Source organism: Parasteatoda tepidariorum, chromosome 8 (genome assembly GCF_043381705.1).
Source record: "Parasteatoda tepidariorum isolate YZ-2023 chromosome 8, CAS_Ptep_4.0, whole genome shotgun sequence".
Taxonomy (NCBI): Eukaryota; Metazoa; Arthropoda; class Arachnida; order Araneae; family Theridiidae; genus Parasteatoda; species Parasteatoda tepidariorum.
This window is the reverse complement of record NC_092211.1, coordinates 13,401,519-13,425,471: the sequence shown is the minus strand read 5'-3', so window position 1 is coordinate 13,425,471 and position 23,953 is coordinate 13,401,519. Positions and strand designations below refer to the sequence as shown.

Sequence of the window (23,953 nt, the reverse complement as noted above, 5' to 3'; positions counted from 1 at the left end):
TGTCTACAATCATGAGAAGCAATAAATTTTGTTTCAAAATCAAGGATTTAGGATTAGTGTTTTTAATTGAGACATTGAATTTTCTTTAAAACATAAAAGGACAAGACGAATTAAGGTTTTCAGTCATTATTATTATATAAATAGAATAAATACAGACTAGAGTTTTATGGTTAAGAGTTTAGAGGGTAAGAAACGACACATNTTGTGCAGCTCTAGTGCGACGTAAATGAACAACAACAACAGCCATTATTATTACATAAATAGAATAAATAGAAACTAGAGTTTTATGGTTAAGAGTTTAGAGGGTAAGAAGCGACACATGATAAATTTTTAAATAATTTATTTAAATCATCTTAAACAATCTTTTTTCAAATCATTTTTTCCAAACATTTATTTATTTAAATAATTATATATTATATATTATGAAACTTTTTATGTATGTGCAAAATTGTGAATCTGACCAGGTTTTGGTTACACTAGCTTATTTCCGTTAGTATATATATTATCACAGTCTTATAGTCTTTTAACTAATCAAGGAAAATTTAGGATTCAATTTATAATAATTAATATTTAATAACTGCCGTGCAAAACATTGCCCCATTGTTTATTCATCGGAAGAAAAATATCACGAACGAGTAGAAAAAAGGATATCATTACGGTTGACTAAGTTAAGCGCTAAGCAAAATCTCACTATTATAACGTTAGAGAGGAAACAAGGTACCCAGAAATGATGGTAAATACAATTAGTTGGACACGTGGTGGCTCAGAGGATAAAGCGCTCGTCTCCCAATGAAGTTAACGGGTTCGAATCCTTCCGATGGCCGGTTGATACGAACTCCGCATCCATTTTGCATCCCCCACAGTGCTGACGCTAGACATCCTCAGTGGCAGACGGAGCATTGGATAGAGTTTCCTTGTCATCTGACTAACCGTGAGAGGTTTTTGTGGTTTTCCTCTCCATGTTACGCAAATGCAGGTTGGTTCATCAAAAAAAGTCCTTCACCAATTTCTCCCAATAATCGAACCAAGCAGTCCCTTGTCTTCTGGATTGGATTCAAAATTACAAGGTTACAGAGTTGAAGTTAATTTAGAAAAAAAGATGGGGGGGGGGGAAACAGCTACCAGAGTATTGGTAGTGGTAGTCGTATACTCAAAATTGAATCGACTGTTTGACGAAAAATTTACTATTAGTCATGATCTTTTTTATGCGATGTAAGAACGGTTTCATTTGTTTTCGAAATTCCCTACATTTTTATACTTTGCAGTATTTAAAATAATATTAAAGTTTGTTGTGGTAAAAGAAAATAGAAAAGAATTGACAATAAATTTTTCTTAAAAAGAAACAAAAAAGGATTGGCAAAAACTTTCTCTTAAAAAGAAAGAAAAAAAGGAATTGCGAGAGAAATATTTATGGCAAACTTTGTTTAACCTCTTTTGCTATTATAAAATTAAATTTGAAGTTTGGAGAAAATCGAATTCATATAAACCTTTAACGAAACCATGAAGTTTCAAATGCTGAAAACAATGAAAATAAATATCAAAATGTGAGCAAATCATTACAAGGTATCTTTCTCATTACGTAATCCGGTTATAACTTGATATTTTGAAAATATTTTTTTCAACGTTTGAAGCGTAATGGATTTCAACGTTTATTCCAGGTTTGGCAGCACTAACCCTGCCAACTCTTCCGGATTTTCCGGAAGATTTTATTTTCATATTTCAAGTGGTAGTAAATATATACTATTTTCTCTTTTATAAACTTAATTTTTAGATGATTTTGATCACCACTATTCTTACAAAAATGAAGCACATATATTAATATGCGTTACTATCATGGTTGTCAACTTAAGTTTTTTCAAATGCAATGTACTTGTTTGCTTAAAATTGAAGTTTTAATTCCATTTTAATACCACTGTGAAAAATAATAATGGAAGGGATTAAAAGTTGGCAGGTATGCTACCTTTTTCTAGACTTTAAATATTTAAATTACTTATCAGGTGATGGCTTTTTAGCTTTATTTATTACTTTCTACATTAACTTACGGCGCTATTTGCGCGATTGGCAGGTCTTTGAGTTGTGGTTAAAGAGTTTCCAGAATATTTAAGTGTAACGAATTGGGGCTGTCTTTGAGGGATGCTCCCTTTCCAAGAACATATCTGCATCCCCTGTTCCCCATCTCCTCCCATTTTACAAATAGTATGAGTGGACATGGACAATCGTTCGTCACGTGACTTGTTTCAGTTCTTTTTCCGACAGTTTTAAGTTCAGTTGCGCTTTCTTTATTATTGGACTAGTGCAGTTTAGTTAAGTTGACGGAATTAGTCACCTGTTTTTTATATTTCTTATCAAAGTAAGAATTGCTTGATATTTATTTATTTTTTGCTCATTATTTGAAATTTCAATTGTTTAATTTAAAATTTCGTTTGGCATTTAATAATTACCTAATCATTACTACTCTATTAATAATAATGCGATTAAAAAAATTCATTTGATTTTTTTCTTCATTATATTTAAAGGGTAAAATTCACTGTACTGTTTTACTAGTGTTTTGAATTTTTAAATATATGTATATTTATATAATTTTCATACCTATCAATGTATTTTAGCAATATATTTTTCTTTCATGATTGTGTTTATTATGATGGTTTATAAATGAAATTAAAAAAAAAAAAAAACATCTTCGTCTTAAGTTAAGCATTTTTCTAAGCATTAGACATTGGGAAAAGTTTTTTAAATATTTTGTTGCGGTAATTAAATATGAGTAATTCGATAGCTGAAAACTAAAAAATGTTTTTAGTCGATTTTAATAATTGTATAATTTTGAAAACTTAATTTAAAATATTTATTATTTTTTTATTTACTACATAAAAATTTTTCCAATTTTAGCAATGTATGTTTTTGATAGTAATATACATCGCTATTTTAATTTAATTTTCATAGCTAAATGCATAGATTTTGATTTAATTTAAAGCTTGATTTTGAACTTTTAAATAATTATTTGCGAAATTTATTTGCTCTCTTCATAGTTAGGTTAAAGTGAAACATTATTTATTTAGTTCGATTGGACATTTTTAATTTTTGATTTTTGAATATTAAACAATTTTCATAGATGAAATACGTGGTAGTAAAATTTTTTCGTAATCTGTTTATTGTGATATTTTCTTGTTATATGGAAGGAGAATTTTCAGTAAAAATTTTGACCTTTGAAAAAATATTTTTTTTAATTAATAACGTACAGTAACCATGATGTTTAATAAAAATATATAATTTTGCAATTTTAAATGATAAAGAAATTTTTCTTTTTTATGAACTATATAGTTTTCCTTTTAATAACAACGTATGCAATATTTTAAAATTAATTTGTTACGGTAGTTTAATGTTTTTAGGTCTATAGTAAGAATAGATAGTTTGCAAGATTCGCAAAATTAATTAAGATTTTTCTTTTTCAATTGAGTAATAAGAAAATAATTAAATTAAAAACCTGTTTTTTTTTGTATTTGTATTTTTAAATTGTTGTCATAGTTCAAAATGCAAAAATTCTTTTTCAAAATAATTTGGTATTTTTGATAGAAGAGTAAATAAATACAAATTTAGAAATATATATATATTTAAGTATTTAAATGAGTATTTAAGTATATTATTAAAATTAATTTGTCTGATAATAATGTGTTGTAACAATTTGTTTCTTTCTTTTTTGCTAAAAATTGTTTTTGATAATTCAATGCACGAAGTATTGAATGACTTATTCTGAGGATGCAGTTTTACCTTTCAAGTTTGCAAATTTCATTAATCGTTGCAGTTTTTGAAGTAGTACTATCAGTAAATTTTCAGGATGTATTATTAGCGATATTTCGAAGAAATATTTCAGAAAATGCTTTGATTTAAATTATTGTAATTACAAGTTGCGACAACCTTACTTTTTTGGGTTAATTTTAACTTTTTGAATAAAATTTTATTTTCATTGGATAATTTTACGGCGAAAAGAGTTTTTTTTTTCTTCTAAAATTTGTGCGTATAAGTAATGTTTTATCGTTTAAAACATGCATTCTTAAGCTTGCTAATTTGAAAGTAATAAAAGATCTTGAAATCTTAATTATATAAATTAGAAAAGTGTTATTCTATGCCGAAAAAAGCTTTTTTTTTAAAAAATTTGTATGTTTATGTAATTTTTTATCGTTAAAAACATGCATTCTTAATAGCATATCCTTATGTGTCTTCGATATTTCTTTTCAATGTATGAAGCTTGATTTTGAAATCTTAATTAGACAAATTAGGAAAGTGTTATTTTGCTACATAATATTACGAACGAAAAATTAATAAGGTCAGAAAACACTTCACTCTACGTTATTACTACTATTATTACTATTATAAATAATTATAACTTTTCTTATGCATATACTAATAAATAGTTAACTTCTAGTATATCTTAGTGTTTAAGATATTTTTATTCAACGTGGTCTTGTATTATTCAGTTGGAAACTTTAACATTAAAAGTATAGTAGACACATTTTCCTTCTTTTCAGCGAAGTGAGAAGGGATCACATTCCGTGAATAATTCCTTTTTACCGCAGTACTTAGAACTAAATCATCTAGAAAATCTTGTGGTTGGTGTAGGATTTCATTCAGGGTGATATCCTGCCTATTGATCCCTAATTTTCTTCTCTATGGGAGCCCTCTCAATTTACAAGAGTTTTATCTTATTACAATGCACAAGGGTTTATTAATCCATGTGGTTTCTTTTTTGAAAGTCACTTTCTCACACTCCAGGAAAATGCAGTACGGAAGTGCGCGAAAAACAGAAGTCAAATTTTAAATAAATGTTTGTTTTTTNTTTTTTTTTTTTTTTAAGTTCAGTCATTTTCTCACACTCCAGGAAAATGTTGCATCAAAAGTGCACGAAAAACAGAAATCAAATTTTAATGTATATGTTTTTTTTTTTAATATTTGTTCTTGTTTTTCAACGTCATTTTCTCACACTCCTCGAAAATGCCGTACGAAAGTGCGCAAAAAAAAATAAAAATAAAAAAAAAAAGAACAAATTTTAAATAAATGGTTGTTTTTTTTTCTTAATTGTTGGTAACTTGGAAACTGTTTGACCGATTACGCTCAAATTTTAAATTTTGCTATTTCAAAAATTGATGAACAAAATAATTAAAAATAATAATTGAATAACATGAATTTTTCCCATTCATGGAATTCTGCGGGAGCCCACTCATTTTACAAGAGTCTTATCTTACAATAGGCAAAGGTTTATTAATCAATGTTTTTTTTTTTTTTTTCAACTTTACTTTCTTGCACTCCACGAAAATGCCGTACCCACCAAGTGGACAAAAAACAAAAATCAAATTTTAAATATTTTTTTCTTTATTAAAAAAAAAACCGATTTACGATTTTCAAGTTTTGTATTTTGCCGTTTCGAAAATTTTTAAACAAAATGATTAAAAATAATAGCTAATAACTAAAAATTATTTTTCCTCGAATTTTTCTCTTAATAAAAGTATTTGATAATTGAATACAAAAATTTTACGCTTTGCTTAAAACTCCTTCAATTCCTCTGAATAAATGTATTTGATAATTGAGTTTCAAAAATTTTACGTTTTGCCTAAAACTCCTTCAGGATATGGTGAAATGGAAAATTTACATAAGTTGTTCAAACTTTCGACCTCCCTCCTCATATTTTTCAAATTGTGAGAAGATCAGGAATTCGAAATTGTAAAAAAGAAGTAAGTTTATTCAGAGAAAGTACACTGTTTTGTTTTATATTTCGCAACTTAAATTAGCATATTTGAAGTGAGGCCCGTAAACCATTAAGATACGAGAACCCGATCATTAGAACAAAAGTTATTCAAAGTAATTCTCTTTTATTTATTTATTTTATAATTTATTTATTTATTTTATAATTTATTTAATTATTTTCTGTTCTTTGTATACTAATTTGCTTTAATCAAATTAAATGTGTGAATCAGTGAAAGATAAATTTTTAATTTTAAACGTACAACTTTTCTTAAGATTACAATTTATATGTAATTAAAGCCTTCAAATGAGAAACGGTTTTATACTGTGATCATAATGTGAACTATCGCAATGCATCCGATCACAATGCTATTATTACAGTTTCATAATTTCTTTACATTTCAGTCTTATATGAACTATAATAAACTAAATTCAACTTCTTCAAAACTTTTTCCTTAATTCAACTGAAAATTATAGGGTATCTAAGTTGAATAAAAATTTCATAGTTTCTTTTTTTCCATTTGTCTTATGTATTTTCAAGAGTTTACAATAAGAAAACGAATTATAAAATAAATATTGTATTAAACAGTAATGTCAAATATTAAATTTTCTCTTACATTTTCAGTATTTCAAGCTGTCAAATAAATTGAAAAGCAGACCAGTAATACTATACAGATAATTAGAAGTGGAGAAAAATGCTTTTTAAGATGGTCTTGTCAAAACGAGGTATATAAAATTTCGTTTCTTTTACTATAATTTTTAAAACAATTCATATAATTTATTGTAAAACGTAAGTTAAGTTTGGTAACTGTAAAGTTATTTTATTCCTTATAAAGCGGAAATCCGTTAAATTATTCGAAAATGGGTAACTCTAATTCGAATGGGTTAATTCGAAAATGGGTAACTCTAATTAAGTCGGTTTTTTCTTACAGATTTTAAAAAAAAAATGCAGGAATAATTTATTAACTAACGTCACCTTCCTGCGTCGCATGGTTTAAACGGTTATCAACAAGCTAAACCTTCCTTTAAAATTTTAGAGACTTCCAGAACGAACTCAACTCTCAATAGGGTGGAGACTGGGAGGGACAGTTTAAGGAATATGATTTTAATTCATTTCAATTAATTTGAACAAATAGACTAATAGTGGATATTCAATATATTTGTCAATACCTTACGAAACATGTACATAAAATACAAAGCCGTCATCGAATTGCAACCTAATCGTACGTCATTCAATCTTGCGGTATTTTAGTTTTTTTATTCCTTTTTTACTGACAAAATTGTATCAGTACAATTCTACAATCGACAATTTTTGAAGGGTAGTTAAACAGAGTATATTTTTCTGTTTATAGATCTTTGATAAATGCTTTTGTTTTTTGCTTACGCTACGTTAAAATGATTTTTTTTAGTATCGGTTTTCATTAGTGTAAACTGCATGAAAATATAAATTTTAAAGAATATATAAACTTTCAAATGAGTAGTTTTAAAATACCATTTACTCAAAAACTCAAATCACATAATTTTCAAGGCTTCACAATTTTGAAAGGGGGGAAAAACAATAGAACCTCTGAAAATGACCAAGCTCTATTTCTCCTAATGTAATAAACCAATCAGATAATTTTTCTGTCTTTTTTCTGAAAAGTATACTGCTGTAGAATTATACAAACTTTTTATGATCTAGTATAATTCTAGTTCACAAAAAGTTTAAGCAATAAATAAATAAATAAAATAAAAAAACAAACGCAAATTAAAAATTATACCAAAATTCCTAGATGGCGAGAGAAGAGGCTTCTTAAAGCTCTAAATTTCGTCTTGAATTAACAAAAGTATTACACTGACTAAAGTGACTATGAGATTGAGAAAAAAAACTAAATAATTTATGTTCCAGGGAGTGATTTGGCGATTTTTTGAGTGATTTTCATTCAATTTAGAGTTTTTTTCAGACAAAAAAGGAATTTTACATCCACCTTATTTACCTATTATGGAGAATTATTTGAATGCATTTTTTTATTGCCACATTATTTTCTTTTTTAGTATTTTTTATTTTTTTTATTCAATGAAATGTGCTCTATTGAACCTAATAACCAATTTTTCTAAAATATTTGAAATGAATTAAAATAATTTTTTTTAGTGCAAAATTGCATATTTTATATGAGTATCTTTTTGAACTTCTTAAGATCAGATTATTACAATAAAAGTAAAAGAAAAACAGGATAGGTAGGATGTTGTGACAGATATTACAGCTATTAAACTGCCAACTATCCTGGATTTTAAAGCAGAGCTTAGTCTTATCTAACCTCATTTAAAACTATCAATTTCAACTTTCTTTCTTTTTTTCTCCAGTAATTTCGTATTTTTTATTCATTTATCCATATACTTTCAACTTTAAAAATAATACAAATATCTTATGAAATAATCTAAAATTACTTTTAATTAGTTAAATATCTAAAATTAATTAACAAATCTTATCCTATTAAAAAATATTATTAAATCGAAATGAATATGTATTACTATTGAAACTTGTGAGTTCAACTGTATAATAAACACAATAAAAACAAACATCAATTTCTCTTAATATCAATTATAAATGGAAAATATTGCATTCAATTTCCAATTTACAGTTACATTTCTGCAATTTTTTTTCACTTAATGTTAATCATAAATGCAAAATATTTCATTGAATTTAAATTTATAGTTTCTATTTCTGTGATTTTTTTCGTTTAATTCCATTCTGAAGTGAAAATTATTACAGTCAATTTAAATTTATAGTTATTTGTGTAACATAGTTTTTGCATTATTTTGACTGTAAAAATTCTTTCCTGTATCGAAACTGATTAGTATAATATGATATAGCTATGAAGAAATTTTTATTATTTTCTAAAATCTAATGGATTTTTTTCATCATATATTAACTAGCTACTATTTCCAGTAAAGGATGTTGATAAAATAAAAACTCTTGAAAAATTGTTCTAAAAATATGCAAAATTGACTTTTTAAATCATCAAAAATAATCTTAAAAGAAATAAAAAACGTCCTTAAAATTTTTCAAAAACATGTTTTATTATGCTCATTCATAAAAAAAAAATTACCAATCGTAACTTACATTTAAAAATTCAATAAAAAATAATGTAATAATTAAAAAATATATAATGAATAAACAAAATAATAAAATTAAATATAAAAAATACCTGATAAGAATAAGTAGGAATTCATTACTTTTTAATTACATTCTTCAAGAACAACATAATTGTAGTATATTATAAGATGTTTTTTGAAAATTTATTAAAAAAATAAAATTATCGAAAAACTAGAAAAAAAAAATATAAAGTGAAAAAAATCATCTGAAAGAAATTGAATAAAAAACAACGAAAAGTACATTTATCATCAACATTCAAGTACTGTTTATTTGAATTAAATTGTCTAGAATAAATTAAAAACTATAGTTTTAACTTTTTTGAATTGCTTGTTCCCCGGAATACATCTTACAAACACATTATATAATATAAATATAACGCACAAAGCATTTTATCTATATTTTATTTGTCTAACTTTCCCAAAATCTATCTTGGCGTGTTTATGTTACTGCATAAAAAACAACTTGACTCTATTTGCCAAACAGCAGACAAATTGATGTCGTTCCCAATCCAACAACCTCAACTTGGCTGTTGTTCTAGGAAGTAAATTTATGATCGAGGTCCCAGCCTTTGCACTTTGTCTCAGCGTTTGATAAATCAATTCGAAAGCGAAAATGATATAACCTGGCGAACAAAATGATTTCTTCGAAACTCGACCCAAGGTGTCAAAAGACGGGGGAGACAAAATTTCTCAAAATAATGTCCTCGGCGGAGTTGTTACCCATAAATAAAAAATGGCAAACGGAAGAAATAACGGGAGCACAAATAGCCCGTAAACTTGCTCTGTCACATTAAAAACTTCGCCAAATTTACGCCACTCTGGCGTAATTTGTCGGACGCTTCCAGAATTTGTAAAAGGCTATTCGAAGCGGGAGGGTGCAAATTGAGTTAGAGCTGGCAAGGAGGGGGTGGCAAATGCCTAGATTTATGAACGTAAAGTATGTTTTAAATGCCATGTTAAAAGGTAACAACGTAGGGAGAGCGACTCTTCCTGCTGTGAAAGGTTAAAGTGTCAGTGTAAGAAATTATCCACTAAGTAATCTGAGAATTTTTAACACATAGTATGTGATTATGAAGTCTTAATTTGGGAGGTAGTATTTGAGGTGGTATTCACGCGAGAACTATAAATTTCCAACTCTTCTCTTCGAAAGATTTATAGATCGCCTAAACTGATATTTAGTTTTTTTTCCTCTAACCGTGGCAATAAATTGAATTTATTGCTTAACAATTTCTGTTCATTTAATAAATGTTTTTCTAAAGATGTTTTATTTAGTACGATATTTCAATAATTTTTTATGCATGTAATTTTTTGTATTTCTTTTCAATCAAATTTATTTTGATTAAAATAGTTTTCACTTTTGTTAAGAATATTGTAACAAAACGACATTTTTTCATTACTTTAATTAACTAAGGTATGAAATAATAGTGCAAAGTAGCTGTGTTATAACCCATACTGCAATAACTGTGTAATGTGAAATTTACTGTGGAAAGTAACATTGTAATATTTATATTGCGCTCGCTTCAAACCTAAAATTTGGAGTGATAATTCTTTTTTTCATGCAATGTGCTCATGCAGTGTGACAATGCAACATTCACTTAATGTAATGTGAAATATAATTCATATGACATTAGGTGTATAGTATGAAATTTATTGAGTAAGTTATTTGAATTATATTTCATATTGCAGTAAGTGCAAATAATGAAATTTATGGTGCAAAGTAGTTAAATTATATTTTACACTACATCAAGTATGCATTATAAAACTTATAACGCAAAGAAATTGAATTATAATTTTTTCTACATCAAGTGTAATGTATAAAATTTATAGTGCAAATTAATCGAATTATAATTCACTATGCATCGAATGTATAGTATAAAACTTATCGATCAATGAAATAAATTTTGAATTCACTGCACGTCAAGTGTAAAGTATGAAATTTATGATGCAAAGTAATCGAACTATAATTCACACTGTATTGTATTAGGTGCAAAGTAAAAAAACTATTGTGTGAAATGTTTCAACTTTTTTTTCCATATCGTTTTAAGAGTAAAGTATGGGGCTGTTCTAATATACGTAAGCATAGAAAGGTAGAAGGGGGTGAATTTGCTTACTTTAACTGACAAAAAAGTGTTAGAGCAATACTATTTATTTATTTGATTTGTATTCTTTTAATTATTTGTATTAATTATTTTTAATCCTTTGATTTATTAATATTATTTTAGTTATTTACCTTCTTCTATTTAATTATTTTTGATTCTTAATACTCGTTTTCATCCAGTGCAACAAAAAATAGCGGTCGCTGCTTGATTCTTTCAAATAAGATTCTAAAAATAACCCTAAGCCTCTCTTCAAAACTGTTAAAACGTCAATTTTTACAGCGCCCTCTATCGCAAAACAAAGTAAGAAACACTGCAGAAATTGCAGTGAATATGAAGATACGGTGTTTTCCTTTTTGAGACAACTATTTATCTCGCTGGAGTTTAATAAATCGTGTTATCATCTTAAGCATTTTTCAAATTATGTATTAAATCAAATTGTTTATATAGTTACATAGTATGTTTATTGATTATAAATTATATTATATTATGTTTAAAATTTATTATTTCTTTGACATCTATTAGAGTTTATTATTTTTAATTAGAATTTAGTGAAATAACTGATACGCCAGAAGTTGTGACAATAAATTTATAGTTGACTCGCTTTATGATTCATATTTCTAATTTAAAAAGAAAGGAAAAACTTTGAAAATTTATAAAAAGTACTTTTTTCTGTAAACGATGCATTGTCTGGAATTTTAAAAATTAGAAGAAAGCTAACATTTATACGTGCAGTTTTTTTAAAGTTTTTTTTAAATCACAAAATTTACACTTCATTATAATTATATAATTATTATCTATAATATAGAAAAAACAAAAAGAAAATGGAAATTTAACGACAAGTCTCTGAGATTTCAAATGGATATAGTAGTATAATATGGCCTTTTGAAAAATGGCATTCAATAAATTAATCATATGCTATTCAAAACTAGCTTGCACCCCTGTTTCACTAAGTCCTGCATACATATATAATACATTTATTTCAACATAAATTAAAAAAGCTCCCAATCAAATTATTTGCAAAATTTTATCACTTATTATAATGTACAAGAATATAATGGTAATTTGTTCGGTTTTAATTACTGTCAAAATAGACAATGATTGATCAAATTTAACGATATATTTCCATTTTTTTATTGAATTATCGTTTACTATTTTCATCATATTTACATGAGATTAAGGAAAAAAAAATCGAATGGAGGTTGGTTAACAGATTCTTACAATGCGAATACGATCATTTTTTATAAGATTTTATACGAAGTCTTCTTTTAAACCAAAAATAAATGCCAAGAAGGCAGCCTCCATAGTTTTTATTCGTTATATAATAATAATTAAAAAAATTAATACATTAATAAAAAAAAGTACAAAAAGATGATATTGGCCAAACTTTATTTAAAATTTTTAAAACCTCAATTTAGGTTCTTAACCTCTTATGAATTACGCTACAAAATATTTGTTGTGTCTCGCAATGTAATTCAAGATGTTAAGAAAATAAGCAATAATTTATGTAAAGTATTCTCCTACATAAAATAAGAAGATAGATATGATGTTTTCCAAACACTGCTTTAATATGTATTTTTAGAATATTTTACCAAAAATGAAAACAAAAATGTTCACACGTTTGAGGTCGCAAATTAATATCTAAGCAAGGAAAAAAACAGAAATACATTCAAAATCTGACAAATTACAGTTGAGGAAGAAGAATATAAAAAACATTAAAACAGGTTTGCTTGCATGATGAAAATGAAAGTGTTTCCTAACACTAGAAAGACTGAAACTTAGTATATTGCCTAAAAGCAGTCAAAAGGATTGGATTGTGAAAGAATAAAGAAATTCGCTTAAAATTTATTTTTAATATATTTTTTTAATATTATTTACAGTTATATAACAAGTTATTAGTAAATATTAGCAATAAAAAAAATTATATGTTGTACAAAAAGTCACAAAATTCTACGAAATCGCGTCATTTTATACATCATTGTTTTTCTAATTGAAATTAAAAGGCAGTCAAAATGACTTCCTTAGGCAATCTAGTGTTAATAATCGTCGTCTACTCCTCTCTGTTCATTTCCCCAATCAAATTTTTCTCATTGTTATATTTTATTTCATAACCGTTGTTGAACAGCCAACCCAATTTCTGGACTTACGATTACTAATGTTCAACTATCTAGCCTTGTAATTTTGAACCCAATCCAGAGGACAAGGGAACTCCTAAATCAAGTATTGGGATAAACTGGCCTTCGTGAAGGAACTTACCCACATTTGCGTTACATGGTGGGGAAGACCACGAGTACCTTCCACAGTTGGCAAGGGGACTCTAACCAATGATCCGTCTACCACCAAGGATATTTCATGTCAGCACTGTGGTTGGTGCAAGCCGGATGCAGATTTCGTATCGACCAGCCGTCGCTGGGATTCGAACCCGGTTCCCGTCACTGGGAACACTCTACCCCCTCAGACATCGCGACTCTGCCTCATTTTTTAAATTTTTATATTTTATATCCATCGTTGAACAGCCGATCTAATTTATGCGTTTACGACTAGTAATGTTCAACTCCACAACCTTGTAATTTCGAACCAATCCAGAAGACAAGGAAACGCCTGGATGAGTACCCCCAGAGGTATGTTTTGTTATTGGACAAGGTTCCAGTAAATATGTACAAGGGCCCATTGACCTACCAACCAAGCTATTCCGGCGTACAGTCTCATTGTCTATTACATCCACTTTCCTGTACTATGATTTGTAAGATATCGATACCATGCTTAGTTTTTGATCTGCTGATAGTACTAATTTCGACTAATTTTAATTCTTCTTTTTTAGTTTTCCCTTTCAACATCGATTTTGAAAATACATATTAAAGATAAACTTTACGGACTAGTTAATTTAAAATAATTGAACAAAACTAATCTTAGCAGGTTAGTAAATTTAAAAATTATAATAACTTAATATAATTGCTTTCCTCCTATTTTTCCTTAGACATACGAATATCTTAAAAGTAATAAAAATAAAATAAAGTTCTTATGACCAACTGCACTTCATCAAAAAAATAGTCCCTTGACCACAAATCAGGAAAAAAAAGGAAGTTAAAATACAACAAATCATAAGTAATGATTGAAAAGAAAAGAATGATTGCGATTGGCCAAAGTGAAGGATGAATTTGTGAGTGGTCCCCTGTTTCCTCTTTTTCTACCCCCTTCCCCTTATTCGTCTTTCGGTATCTTTTCTGATACTCCCCCACCTTCGAAGGGAAAGCTCACGGGAATTATAATCTAATAGCTGACGAAAGAGAAGCGTCACTCTTCAAGACTTCGAATAGGGTTGCCACATTAGGGGAGCATGTCTCTTTCTTCGCCAAATCTGGGGATGAATTACAAGGCCAAGAAGTGGTTTAGGGATTTCAGTTTATTTTGATGATAACGTTGCGTTTTTCTTCCGAAAGATCGCAAAAATGGTGTTTTTCGGCTTATTTCTACTGAAACTGAATTTTTAAATAATATTTTATTAGCGCTAAATATACTGAAGTCAAAGTGAAACCTTAAACTAAGCATTTTATAAAATGTAGAAAAAATATCTAAATCTAAAATTATGGAAAACTCCTAAAAATATTATTTCTATTATGTGTTTAGTTAAGTAATTATTGAATGCGAGTAAATAAATTAATAAATAATAATACTAGTAATAATTGGCAAGAAACAAAGTGATTTAGTTTGTAATTGAATACTATTCATTAAACAAGTAAATAGGAAAATTAGTTTATAAAATAAAGGCGAATCATTGAAGAGGCTTATTGGTGAATCAGCAAATCAGTTTATGAAATGAGGACAAGTTATTGAGAAGGCTGATCAGTGATTCGGCGATTCCTTTTTTAAATAAGTGAAAAAGTTTATAAATAAATCTATAATGAAATAGAGCATCTTTCTTTTTATTCATTTAAAAGTATAATTTTTCAGCACATTTCTTCTTAAATGAATTTTAAGTTAACTAATCCGACTTTTTTGAATCAAAGAAAAATAATTGAATACAAATGTATCATATCAAAGTGACTAATCTAAAACTATTACATACAACACAAAATTTATATTGTCTATGTATTTTCTTTTAATAAAATATTTATTGCTGTGATGTAAAAAAAAATAAATTAAAAAAAAAACTCTTAATAGTTATCTGTAGGTTAGAATTTCTGATTCTTAATTAAAACAAGAAAAACAAAAAATTCGTTCAGATGATAAAATTCTCTTTTATTTACAGCTCGAGAATTATTTTAAAGGCTATCTCTAGTTCCACATCTCAAAAATAAACTTACCAACTACGTAGTAAAATGAAAAATGAAAAAAACAAAAATAATTTTAAAAAATTATTAAACAGCAGCTGTCCCCATAGCAACGCATGGGCACTGTTTACTGTTACTCTTGAACAGGGTCCTTAATTTTAACCATTTTCTTCCGAAGACATTTTGTTATGGAGTAATATTAAATCATCAAAAGTTTCTTCTCATGATTTTTTATTATTAAATCAGATTTTGATTGTCAAATCAGTTATCAGATTTTGATCAAAAAATCAAATAAGATCAGAGATGAAGATTTAATATCATGCTCGAACTAAAAATTCCGAATTTTTTTTTACCATCTTGATATTAAAAAAAGATACAAAATAGAGAAAAAGTAATGTAATATAGATATTAAAAAAACAATTTAATATTTTTTAATTATATCAATAAAAATTTTTAACATTTAGAATTATAATCGTTGCTGAATATAATTAAATTTAAATAATAATAAAGCAGTACAAATGAATTTTTACCACCGTAGCGTTTTAAAAATATTGTAATATTTAACCCTAAAAAGTTCTCATAATTTTCGATTCAATATCAAAAGATTCAGATATGATCAGTGATGATGATTTAATATATGCTTAAAATAGATATTTATTATTATTTCTCTTATTTATTTTTATTATTTTTTTATTCTTTATTTTTTATTTTTTTTATTTATTTTTTTTCTAAAGCATTTTGTTTTCGAAAAATGTTTATCTTGATAATAAAAAAAAAGTATCATAACGTGCAAAAATGATCTAAGATATTANACAGGGTCCTTAATTTTAACCATTTTCTTCCGAAGACATTTTGTTATGGAGTAATATTAAATCATCAAAAGTTTCTTCTCATGATTTTTTATTATTAAATCAGATTTTGATTGTCAAATCAGTTATCAGATTTTGATCAAAAAATCAAATAAGATCAGAGATGAAGATTTAATATCATGCTCGAACTAAAAATTCCGAATTTTTTTTTACCATCTTGATATTAAAAAAAGATACAAAATAGAGAAAAAGTAATGTAATATAGATATTAAAAAAACAATTTAATATTTTTTAATTATATCAATAAAAATTTTTAACAGTTAGAATTATAATCGTTGCTGAATATGATTAAATTTAAATAATAATAAAACAATATAAATGAATTTTTACCACCCTAGCGTTTTAAAAATAGTGTAATATTTAACCCTAAAAAGTTCTCATAATTTTTGATTTAATATCAAAAGATTCAGATATGATCAGTGATGATGATTTAATATATGCTTAAAATAGATATTTATTATTATTTCGATTACTTTTTTTTTTAAGCATTTTGTTTTTGAAAAATGTTTATCTTGATAATAAAAAAAAAGTATCATAACGTGCAAAAATGATCTAAGATATTAATTACTTGAATATTTAAAGAAAAAAAGAAAATAAATTAAAAATAAAAAAGTAAATAAAAAATAAATGGTCATTAATTTTCTAATTATTAATATTTAACAGTTGTAGAGAAAACATGGAATATATTAAAGATTAATGAAAAGAGAAGAAGAAAAATAATAAACAATATATGTATTAAAAAGCCTGAAAACAAATGAAATTAAAAGATATATTCTCTTCATCAGTTTGCACGATTATATATATACTTGTTTATAAATCTGTTTAAGATGATTCTAAGTTTGATTTTTAAATTCAGTGAAAGGGTGATGGTTCGATAGCAAAACAATTAAAATGAGGACAAATTTTGAACCCTGGATAATTTTGAATGAGTTAATTTTCGCAACAGATATACTTAGATACAGCCTTTGTGCTAGTGGTAAAAGAGTAAAAGACAAAAATACAGAGAAACTTGCGCAAGTTGACAAAATTTGAGATGTATCGCTTTAGACAGTGGTCAACTCAGACAGGGTATAAACTTGTAACCAGCCTAACTTGTAATCCAAATAACCTGTTTAAAAAATTTGTAAAATAGTCTAAAGATGAAAAGTTATGAACTAACTCGTTTGAAAATTGTTTTCAAAAATCTATGAAATAATCTGCTTAAAAATTGTTTCTTAAAACCTCTGAAATATTATGTTAGATTGTTTTGAAAAACCTACCGAATAATTCGTAATTCGTTCAAAAATAGTTATTAAAAACGCTGGAGATCGTGCTATTAAAAATTGCTTGCACGTAAAATTTAATTACATGTAAAATAACCTGCTTAAAAATTGTTTTCTAACTCCGATTTAAAAATGTTTAGCCAACTAGTTTGATCCATTAGCTGTTTCAGACTGAATTAAAATAAGATTTTTCTGTTGAAATTTCTTGAAACAAGAGCATTTCTCTTCGCAAAAAATAAATCGACTCTTTCGTATCACTATTTTTTTTTTCTTCTTTTTCTTCTCTTGGCAAGTAAGTGAGCAAGTTCTACGTCAACAGTATTGTTTCACAGAGAAAAATGCTGGGGCGATAAATGCCAAATTCGTCAACCTCCACTAAAAGAATGAATCCCGGCCGGGGCGTCTGTGACAAAGTAGGCGCGGGATGCATGGACGAATGTGTAGTGCAAGCCGGGGCGACACTGCTAGGGCGTCCATTCTCATGAATATTCCATGAGGAAAGAACGTCAGCTACAGCTGGCTGCACCCCTCTCATACCCCCCATTCAACCCCTTTTCTTCGTCTTGTCCCCTTCTTCTCTTATCCAAATTCTAGAATAAATTTATTTATTTATTTTTTTCCTCATCCCGATACGAGAATTTTTGCTTCTTTCTTTCTTTCGACAACACATCCTTCCTTCTGGTTCGTATTCTCTGTTTCCCAGGGTTCGCTTCCAAAACGGTGTTCGTTTATTTATTGGTTATTTATTTTCATAATTTATTCAATGCTCTGACAAGACATTGAGTTTTTTTCGTTTAAAAAGTTTGTCGATAAAATTTCTCTCTTGAAATGCCACGTTAAATTATCATTTTTTAAAATTTTATATTTCACCGAGTTACCTGAGTTTATGCATTTTAAAGCTGTTTATGAAATATTAAAAATTAATTATTTAAATAAGTTGTTGTTGTTGTTTTTTTTTTTTTTAAATGCAGAACAAGTTTTAGTTGTTTCCTGTTACTCGAGGTGAACTACTGGATATATAGAAAGCATGTTCCTCTGTATTTTACAAAATATCCGCAGCGGTTTTAGTCGATTTAGACAAATTTAAAAGTTAATTTAAAAAGAAATTCTTTTCTTCTTAATAAAAGGAAAGATTATGAATACTGAGTTACCTGTTCCAAACTATAAATGACATAGTTTGCTTGTTTCGTGTTCTTGTAAGAGCTCTAAAAGATTGTAAAAAGATCAACATATTGCAATCTTTTTCAAAGGTGATTGTGAAATCAAATAAAAATTACATTCAACAAAAATTTGGAATCAATAATCGTTTTTTAACCACTTCCTTCACCGATTTTTTTTAGGAAAAAATTTTTTCAAAAAATCAACATATTTTTTTTATTTGATAAATAAATACAAGGAACTAAAGCAAAGCATAAGACATAAGTTCAAAGTTGAAATTTTAATTTTTTGATGTGTCAAAAATATTTAATTTATCATCAGTTTACTATCCCAAATTATCTCGGGAGAAATGAAAAAAGTTAAATAATAGTCTTTGTATATGTTCACATCTTCATAATCTGAAGAGGCATCTGCATTACTTTCACTTTCTTTATCGAACGCCATTTTTTTACTCTTTTTTTTCTATTAACTGCAGCAACCATCCTACATACAATTGTACAAAACACTTCAGCAGTTCCACAAATAGCAAAACTCTGGAACAAAAATTGGCAAACTTCGAATCACAACAGATTATTATCATTTTTTGCTTTGCTTCCGGTCGCACGAATAAAAAAGTAATGAAACAAAACTTATTGACGAATTCTGCTATGGTCGAGTTTACTCGGGGAAATAAATATTAGCAATAGTCAAACCCCGCTATAGTGAACCGTCATGGGACCGAAATTTCGGTTCACTATAACCGGGAGTTCACTATATCCATTACGCAGGCAATTTCCCTAATGGTTCCCAAACTCTTCCCTTTTATTACATTATATTCATATAAATGACTGAAAAATATTATGTAGTAGCAAAAAATGCGTTATTTTTAATCACTCTTCGTCTTGCGTACAAATAAAAATTAGTAATTTTTAGCTGATGAGCAATCCTCAACATCAGATATGGAAACACTTCCCGACTCTCAGATAATTTTTCCTGAATTTCTGTTCTGTTCTATTTCAAACCTGTCTAACCTGCCATTCGAGCACATAAAAGTAGTTTCTATAGATGGTTTTAAAAATCGGTATGTGTAGATATTTATTTTGAAGTAGAAATTTCAAAATTATTACAAAGAAAATGGGGGGGGGGAATCAGTCGAAGACAGAAAAAAGTTCATTATATCCAACTTCCTCACTTTTTTGGTTCACTATATCCATTAAAAATAACATTATACGTGTATAGCAAAGTCCGAGCATTTTGTTCACTATATCCGGGAGTTCACTATAAGCCGTGTTCACTATAGCGGGGTTTCACTGTATATACATACCCGAGTTAACTCGGGATAATCAGGGAGGCGGTTAAGCAAAATGAAATTATTTAAGAAAAAATTGAACCTGAAACTCGAGACAGCAAGATAAGAAGGCGTTTAATAAATTTTCTGATGAAATTCCAGTGTCTGTATTCTTTATGCCATTTAATTTGAATTAAATATATTGCGTAAGTAAATGAAACACTGCCAAATATGCTTTAAGCCAAACTGTAATCAATATATTGTTCATGGAACATCTTCTTCAACTGTGCCAAGACTTTTCCTTAAAATCTAACTCTTAATACAAATGCTTTTTTGTTTCTTTCAGGTTCGCGTAGAATCAGTCGCATGACCTACGATGAAGACCAAATCGAAGAACTAGAAAAAGAATATGCAAAATCTCCATATTTAAATAATGCTAACAGAAAAAAGTTGTCCCAAAAAATGGGCGTCGATGAAAGAAGACTGAAAATCTGGTTTCAGAATCGAAGAATGCGGGAAAAAACGAAAACACAGAGGAATGATAAAGACGTAAAAATTGAAAGAAAACTGAGATCAGCAAAAAAAGCAAATCCAGTTGCAGAACCAGTCTCAGTGAAGTCAGCATCACCAGTTTCAGAATCCCTTCTGACGAAATCCTCCTCTCCACCATGTCGCAGTTGCCAATCTCCAAAATGGATTCCTCAAGTCCCTCATATTTACGGCAAAAGCTGTTTTGATGCACCAAGATCAGAATTTCCTCATTGTCATTCTTCTTGTGCTATGATATCAAGACGCTATCTGCCACCATATGCAGTCCGCAAACCTATGCACCACAGAAACAGTGCCATGCCAGAATGTGTCAAAGATGTGCACTCAAGCAAGGATTTTGGAGATGCTGCATCGTGCCAGACATCTACTTGCGTAGCACATTCATCGATGATTTCATCTTCTAACACATTTTTCAACAATGGTTTGTGCAATGACTGGGAATCTTCACACATTTTTCGAAAAGTGCCTGACGGCATAGATTGTTCAGTCACAAAAGAAAATAACCATGCCTGTTGTGCAAATTGTAATAAATTGCAAGTAACATCCTCTTCACCAGGTACTGAGCCACTGTCTGAAAACTCTCGAAATAGATCATTTCATCTGTTACCAAACCCAAATGCAATGTCTACGGATCAAAGCTCTAAAGAAAACATAAATAACATTTACAGAAATAATTATGAGGATTTGAATGCGGACACTAAGCATTGTATCTTCAATAGTGAATCTTATTTGTGTTATGATAAAATTTATTCCAGTAAGCTGCATTCTCCTCATTATTCCATAGAAAATATCTTAAGACCACCTTTACAAACTCTCGAGTATATGGTGGAGGATGTTGATAATTATCAGCGAGCATTTTCTACAAGTAAATGTTGTCGTTCATCACATCAATTATTGGACATTAGTCACCAGTCATCAAATCAATGGCACTGTCAAAGATTGTCAGACACCGACCATAAACAATCAATTCAATTTGACATGCCATATTCACAGTCATTATCAAGCACCAAACTTCAACCAATAACCCAGTGGCAGATTTCTTCTCCTGAGTCACTAGCTGAGTCAGCTCATCACCAGTCATATCAATGGCAAACTCCCTCACCTCAATCAACATCAGTCAAAAGTTATCAACCAATAATTGAAAGTCATAATCCTTCATTTAAATCAGCCTCATCACTAACATCAGCAAGTACTCATCAACCATCAGTAGAATGGCATGGTTCTTCATCTAAATCACTATCATCACAAACATTGTTCGACACCAACCTCCAACAATCAAATGAATGGCACATTCCATCATCACAAACATCATTAGTCGATAGTTACCAATTACCAGATGAAAGGCCTAATTGTTCATCTAGATCACTAATCGCCAATCCTCAGCCATCATTTCAATGGCACAGACCATCAACGCATTCATCTTTGCTCACAAGTCATCGATCCACAATTAAACGACAAAGCTCATCACAGCTATCAACATCTGTAGACAACCAGCAACGATTGAGTCAATGCCATGATTCACCTCCACAATCGTCACTAGACAATGGTTATGAGTCATCGAGTCAATGGCACAGCTTATCACCACAATCATCAGTCACCTGTCATGAACCATCGAGTCAATGGCATAATTCATCGTCACGATCGTCAGCAGTCACCAGCCTTGAACAAGCAAGTCAATGGTATAGTTTATCACCGCAATCATCATCAGTCAGCAGTCACGAAATACCAAGTCAGTCGCATCATTTGTCGCCACAATCGTCCTCAGTTTTTAGCAATGAGCCATCGAGTGAATGGCAAGGTTTATCGCCACAATCGTCATCAGTCACCAGCCTTGAACCATCTAGTCAATGGCATAGTTTATCACCACAATCATCCATGATCTCCAGACATGAACCATCGAGTCAATGGCATAGCTTATCCCCACGATCAGCATCAGTCAGCAGTCTTGAACAACCAAATCAATGGCACGGATTATTTTCACAATCGTCATCCATCACCAGTAGTGAACAATCGAGTGAATGGCAAGGTTTATCGCCACAATCGTCATCAGTCACCAGTAGTGAGAAATTGAGTGATTGGAAAGGTTTATCGCCACAATTGCCGTCACCCAACAGCAAACAATCGCCAAGTTGTTCTTACTTATCTAACTGTCAACCAGTATTTCAAAATTCTACTACTTTAGATATTCAATCAGCATATCAAACACCAGAAGTAAAACCCACTTGTTCATATCAATTTGATACACAGGAAATATCTCAGAATGATTATAGTACGTACTGGAGCTTAAGACAATTGTAAACAATACAGCTAGTATATTTTAAGAAATTCGTATTCAACTCCACTTTTCTCTTAAAAAATGTTTAATAATTTTTAGAGTTGTTTTCTTGTAGACTTTTTTAAGTGATCCCATTTATTTATTTATATACTTTTTGCGCTATTGTGCCATGCAGTTAAGTACACAATATCTATTCATAAATCTTTGATAAAACATTTCAAAGTTTTTTTTTTCAATTTTTAATAAGACTGATAGCAGTATACCTTTATTGATAAAAAAAATATTTACACTTCTTACTTTAATTCGTCTTTATTTAGAGTTTTTAGTTACAGGCCAAATTTTTATTCTATAGTTGTACTCATTAAATTTGATTATATATATAAAATGCAGGTTAAACTACAAAATTAGCCTTTTGATTTCGAACAACACTTAAAAAGCATACTTCCGTAATTTCTATCAATGCATACTATGTTATTGCATGTTGTGAAACATATTGATGATCTTCTTTCACAATAATATTTGTATATTATAATATTTATTTAAAATTTTTGATATTGTACATATAATACTGTTATTCGGAAATTTATGTAAAATATTTTATTCAAGAATATGTTGTTGTCATGGAATCTTATAAATAAAATTAATAAAAAAAAAAATAAGGTTTGAGTTTATTCAATGTTCAATTGAAAAAGAAATAAACTTTTAATTATTAAAACAACAAAATGAGTCTTTTTTTCTGTCTCTGATGCAAAGTTTCGGTAACATTACTACAAACCTTTCTGAAACCTTTACTGACACATATCATGTTTCATATCTGAAAAGGCTTTCTTTTGTTTCCAGAAAACAAAATTCCGTAAGAAAGAGTTTTAATTCTAAAAATTAATTTCTTCTTTTTGAAAAAGCTAAAGGAAAATCATTTTTTTATGGTATAGTAACATAATTTAATATAGTCTATTAACATAATTTAATTTTAACATTTTCGCACAGAAATAAAGCAGTGAGCCCTTTCTGCATATAAGTGATTCACTTAGAGCCGATGTGTGTGTGGATGAGCTAATTTAACTAATAAGAATTTTTATAATTCCAGACATTTTTATGACAATAAACTGATTACAAGCCGAATATCAATTTTCAGTATTATGGACATAAACTTTTTATTCAATAAGACCGCCAAATTCCCTCATTTATCATTGTTTTATTTCTTAAAAATAGAATTTGTTTTTAAAAAAGATTAATTTATTTTTAAAAAAAATATATACTTATAGTAATTTTACGTAAATTGTTTTGTAAATATGTCAATTGTAATGAAATTACCCGATTAACTGGATTTTTTCTTTA

The 23,953-nt window shown here is 28.4% G+C and overlaps 1 protein-coding gene across 1 annotated transcript; it reads left to right on the top strand.

Annotated features, from left to right (window-relative positions):
* Positions 1 to 2,093: 2,093 nt before the first annotated feature.
* LOC107442300 (uncharacterized) lies at positions 2,094 to 22,736 on the top strand. Its single transcript, XM_043042806.2, has 3 exons — positions 2,094 to 2,350; positions 6,359 to 6,459; positions 20,138 to 22,736. Exons 2-3 carry the CDS (start codon positions 6,429 to 6,431, stop codon positions 22,636 to 22,638), a joined length of 2,532 nt encoding a protein of 843 aa, XP_042898740.1. The 5' UTR covers positions 2,094 to 2,350; positions 6,359 to 6,428; the 3' UTR covers positions 22,639 to 22,736.
* The last annotated feature ends 1,217 nt before the right edge of the window (positions 22,737 to 23,953 follow it).

Excerpts from the sequence above, each read along its gene's own strand:
- LOC107442300 (XM_043042806.2), top strand. The coding sequence starts at position 6,429 with ATGCTTTTTAAGATGGTCTTGTCAAAACGAG. Across the intron at positions 6,460-20,137 it reads GATGGTCTTGTCAAAACGAG|GTTCGCGTAGAATCAGTCGC; the intron begins GTATATAAAATT and ends TGTTTCTTTCAG.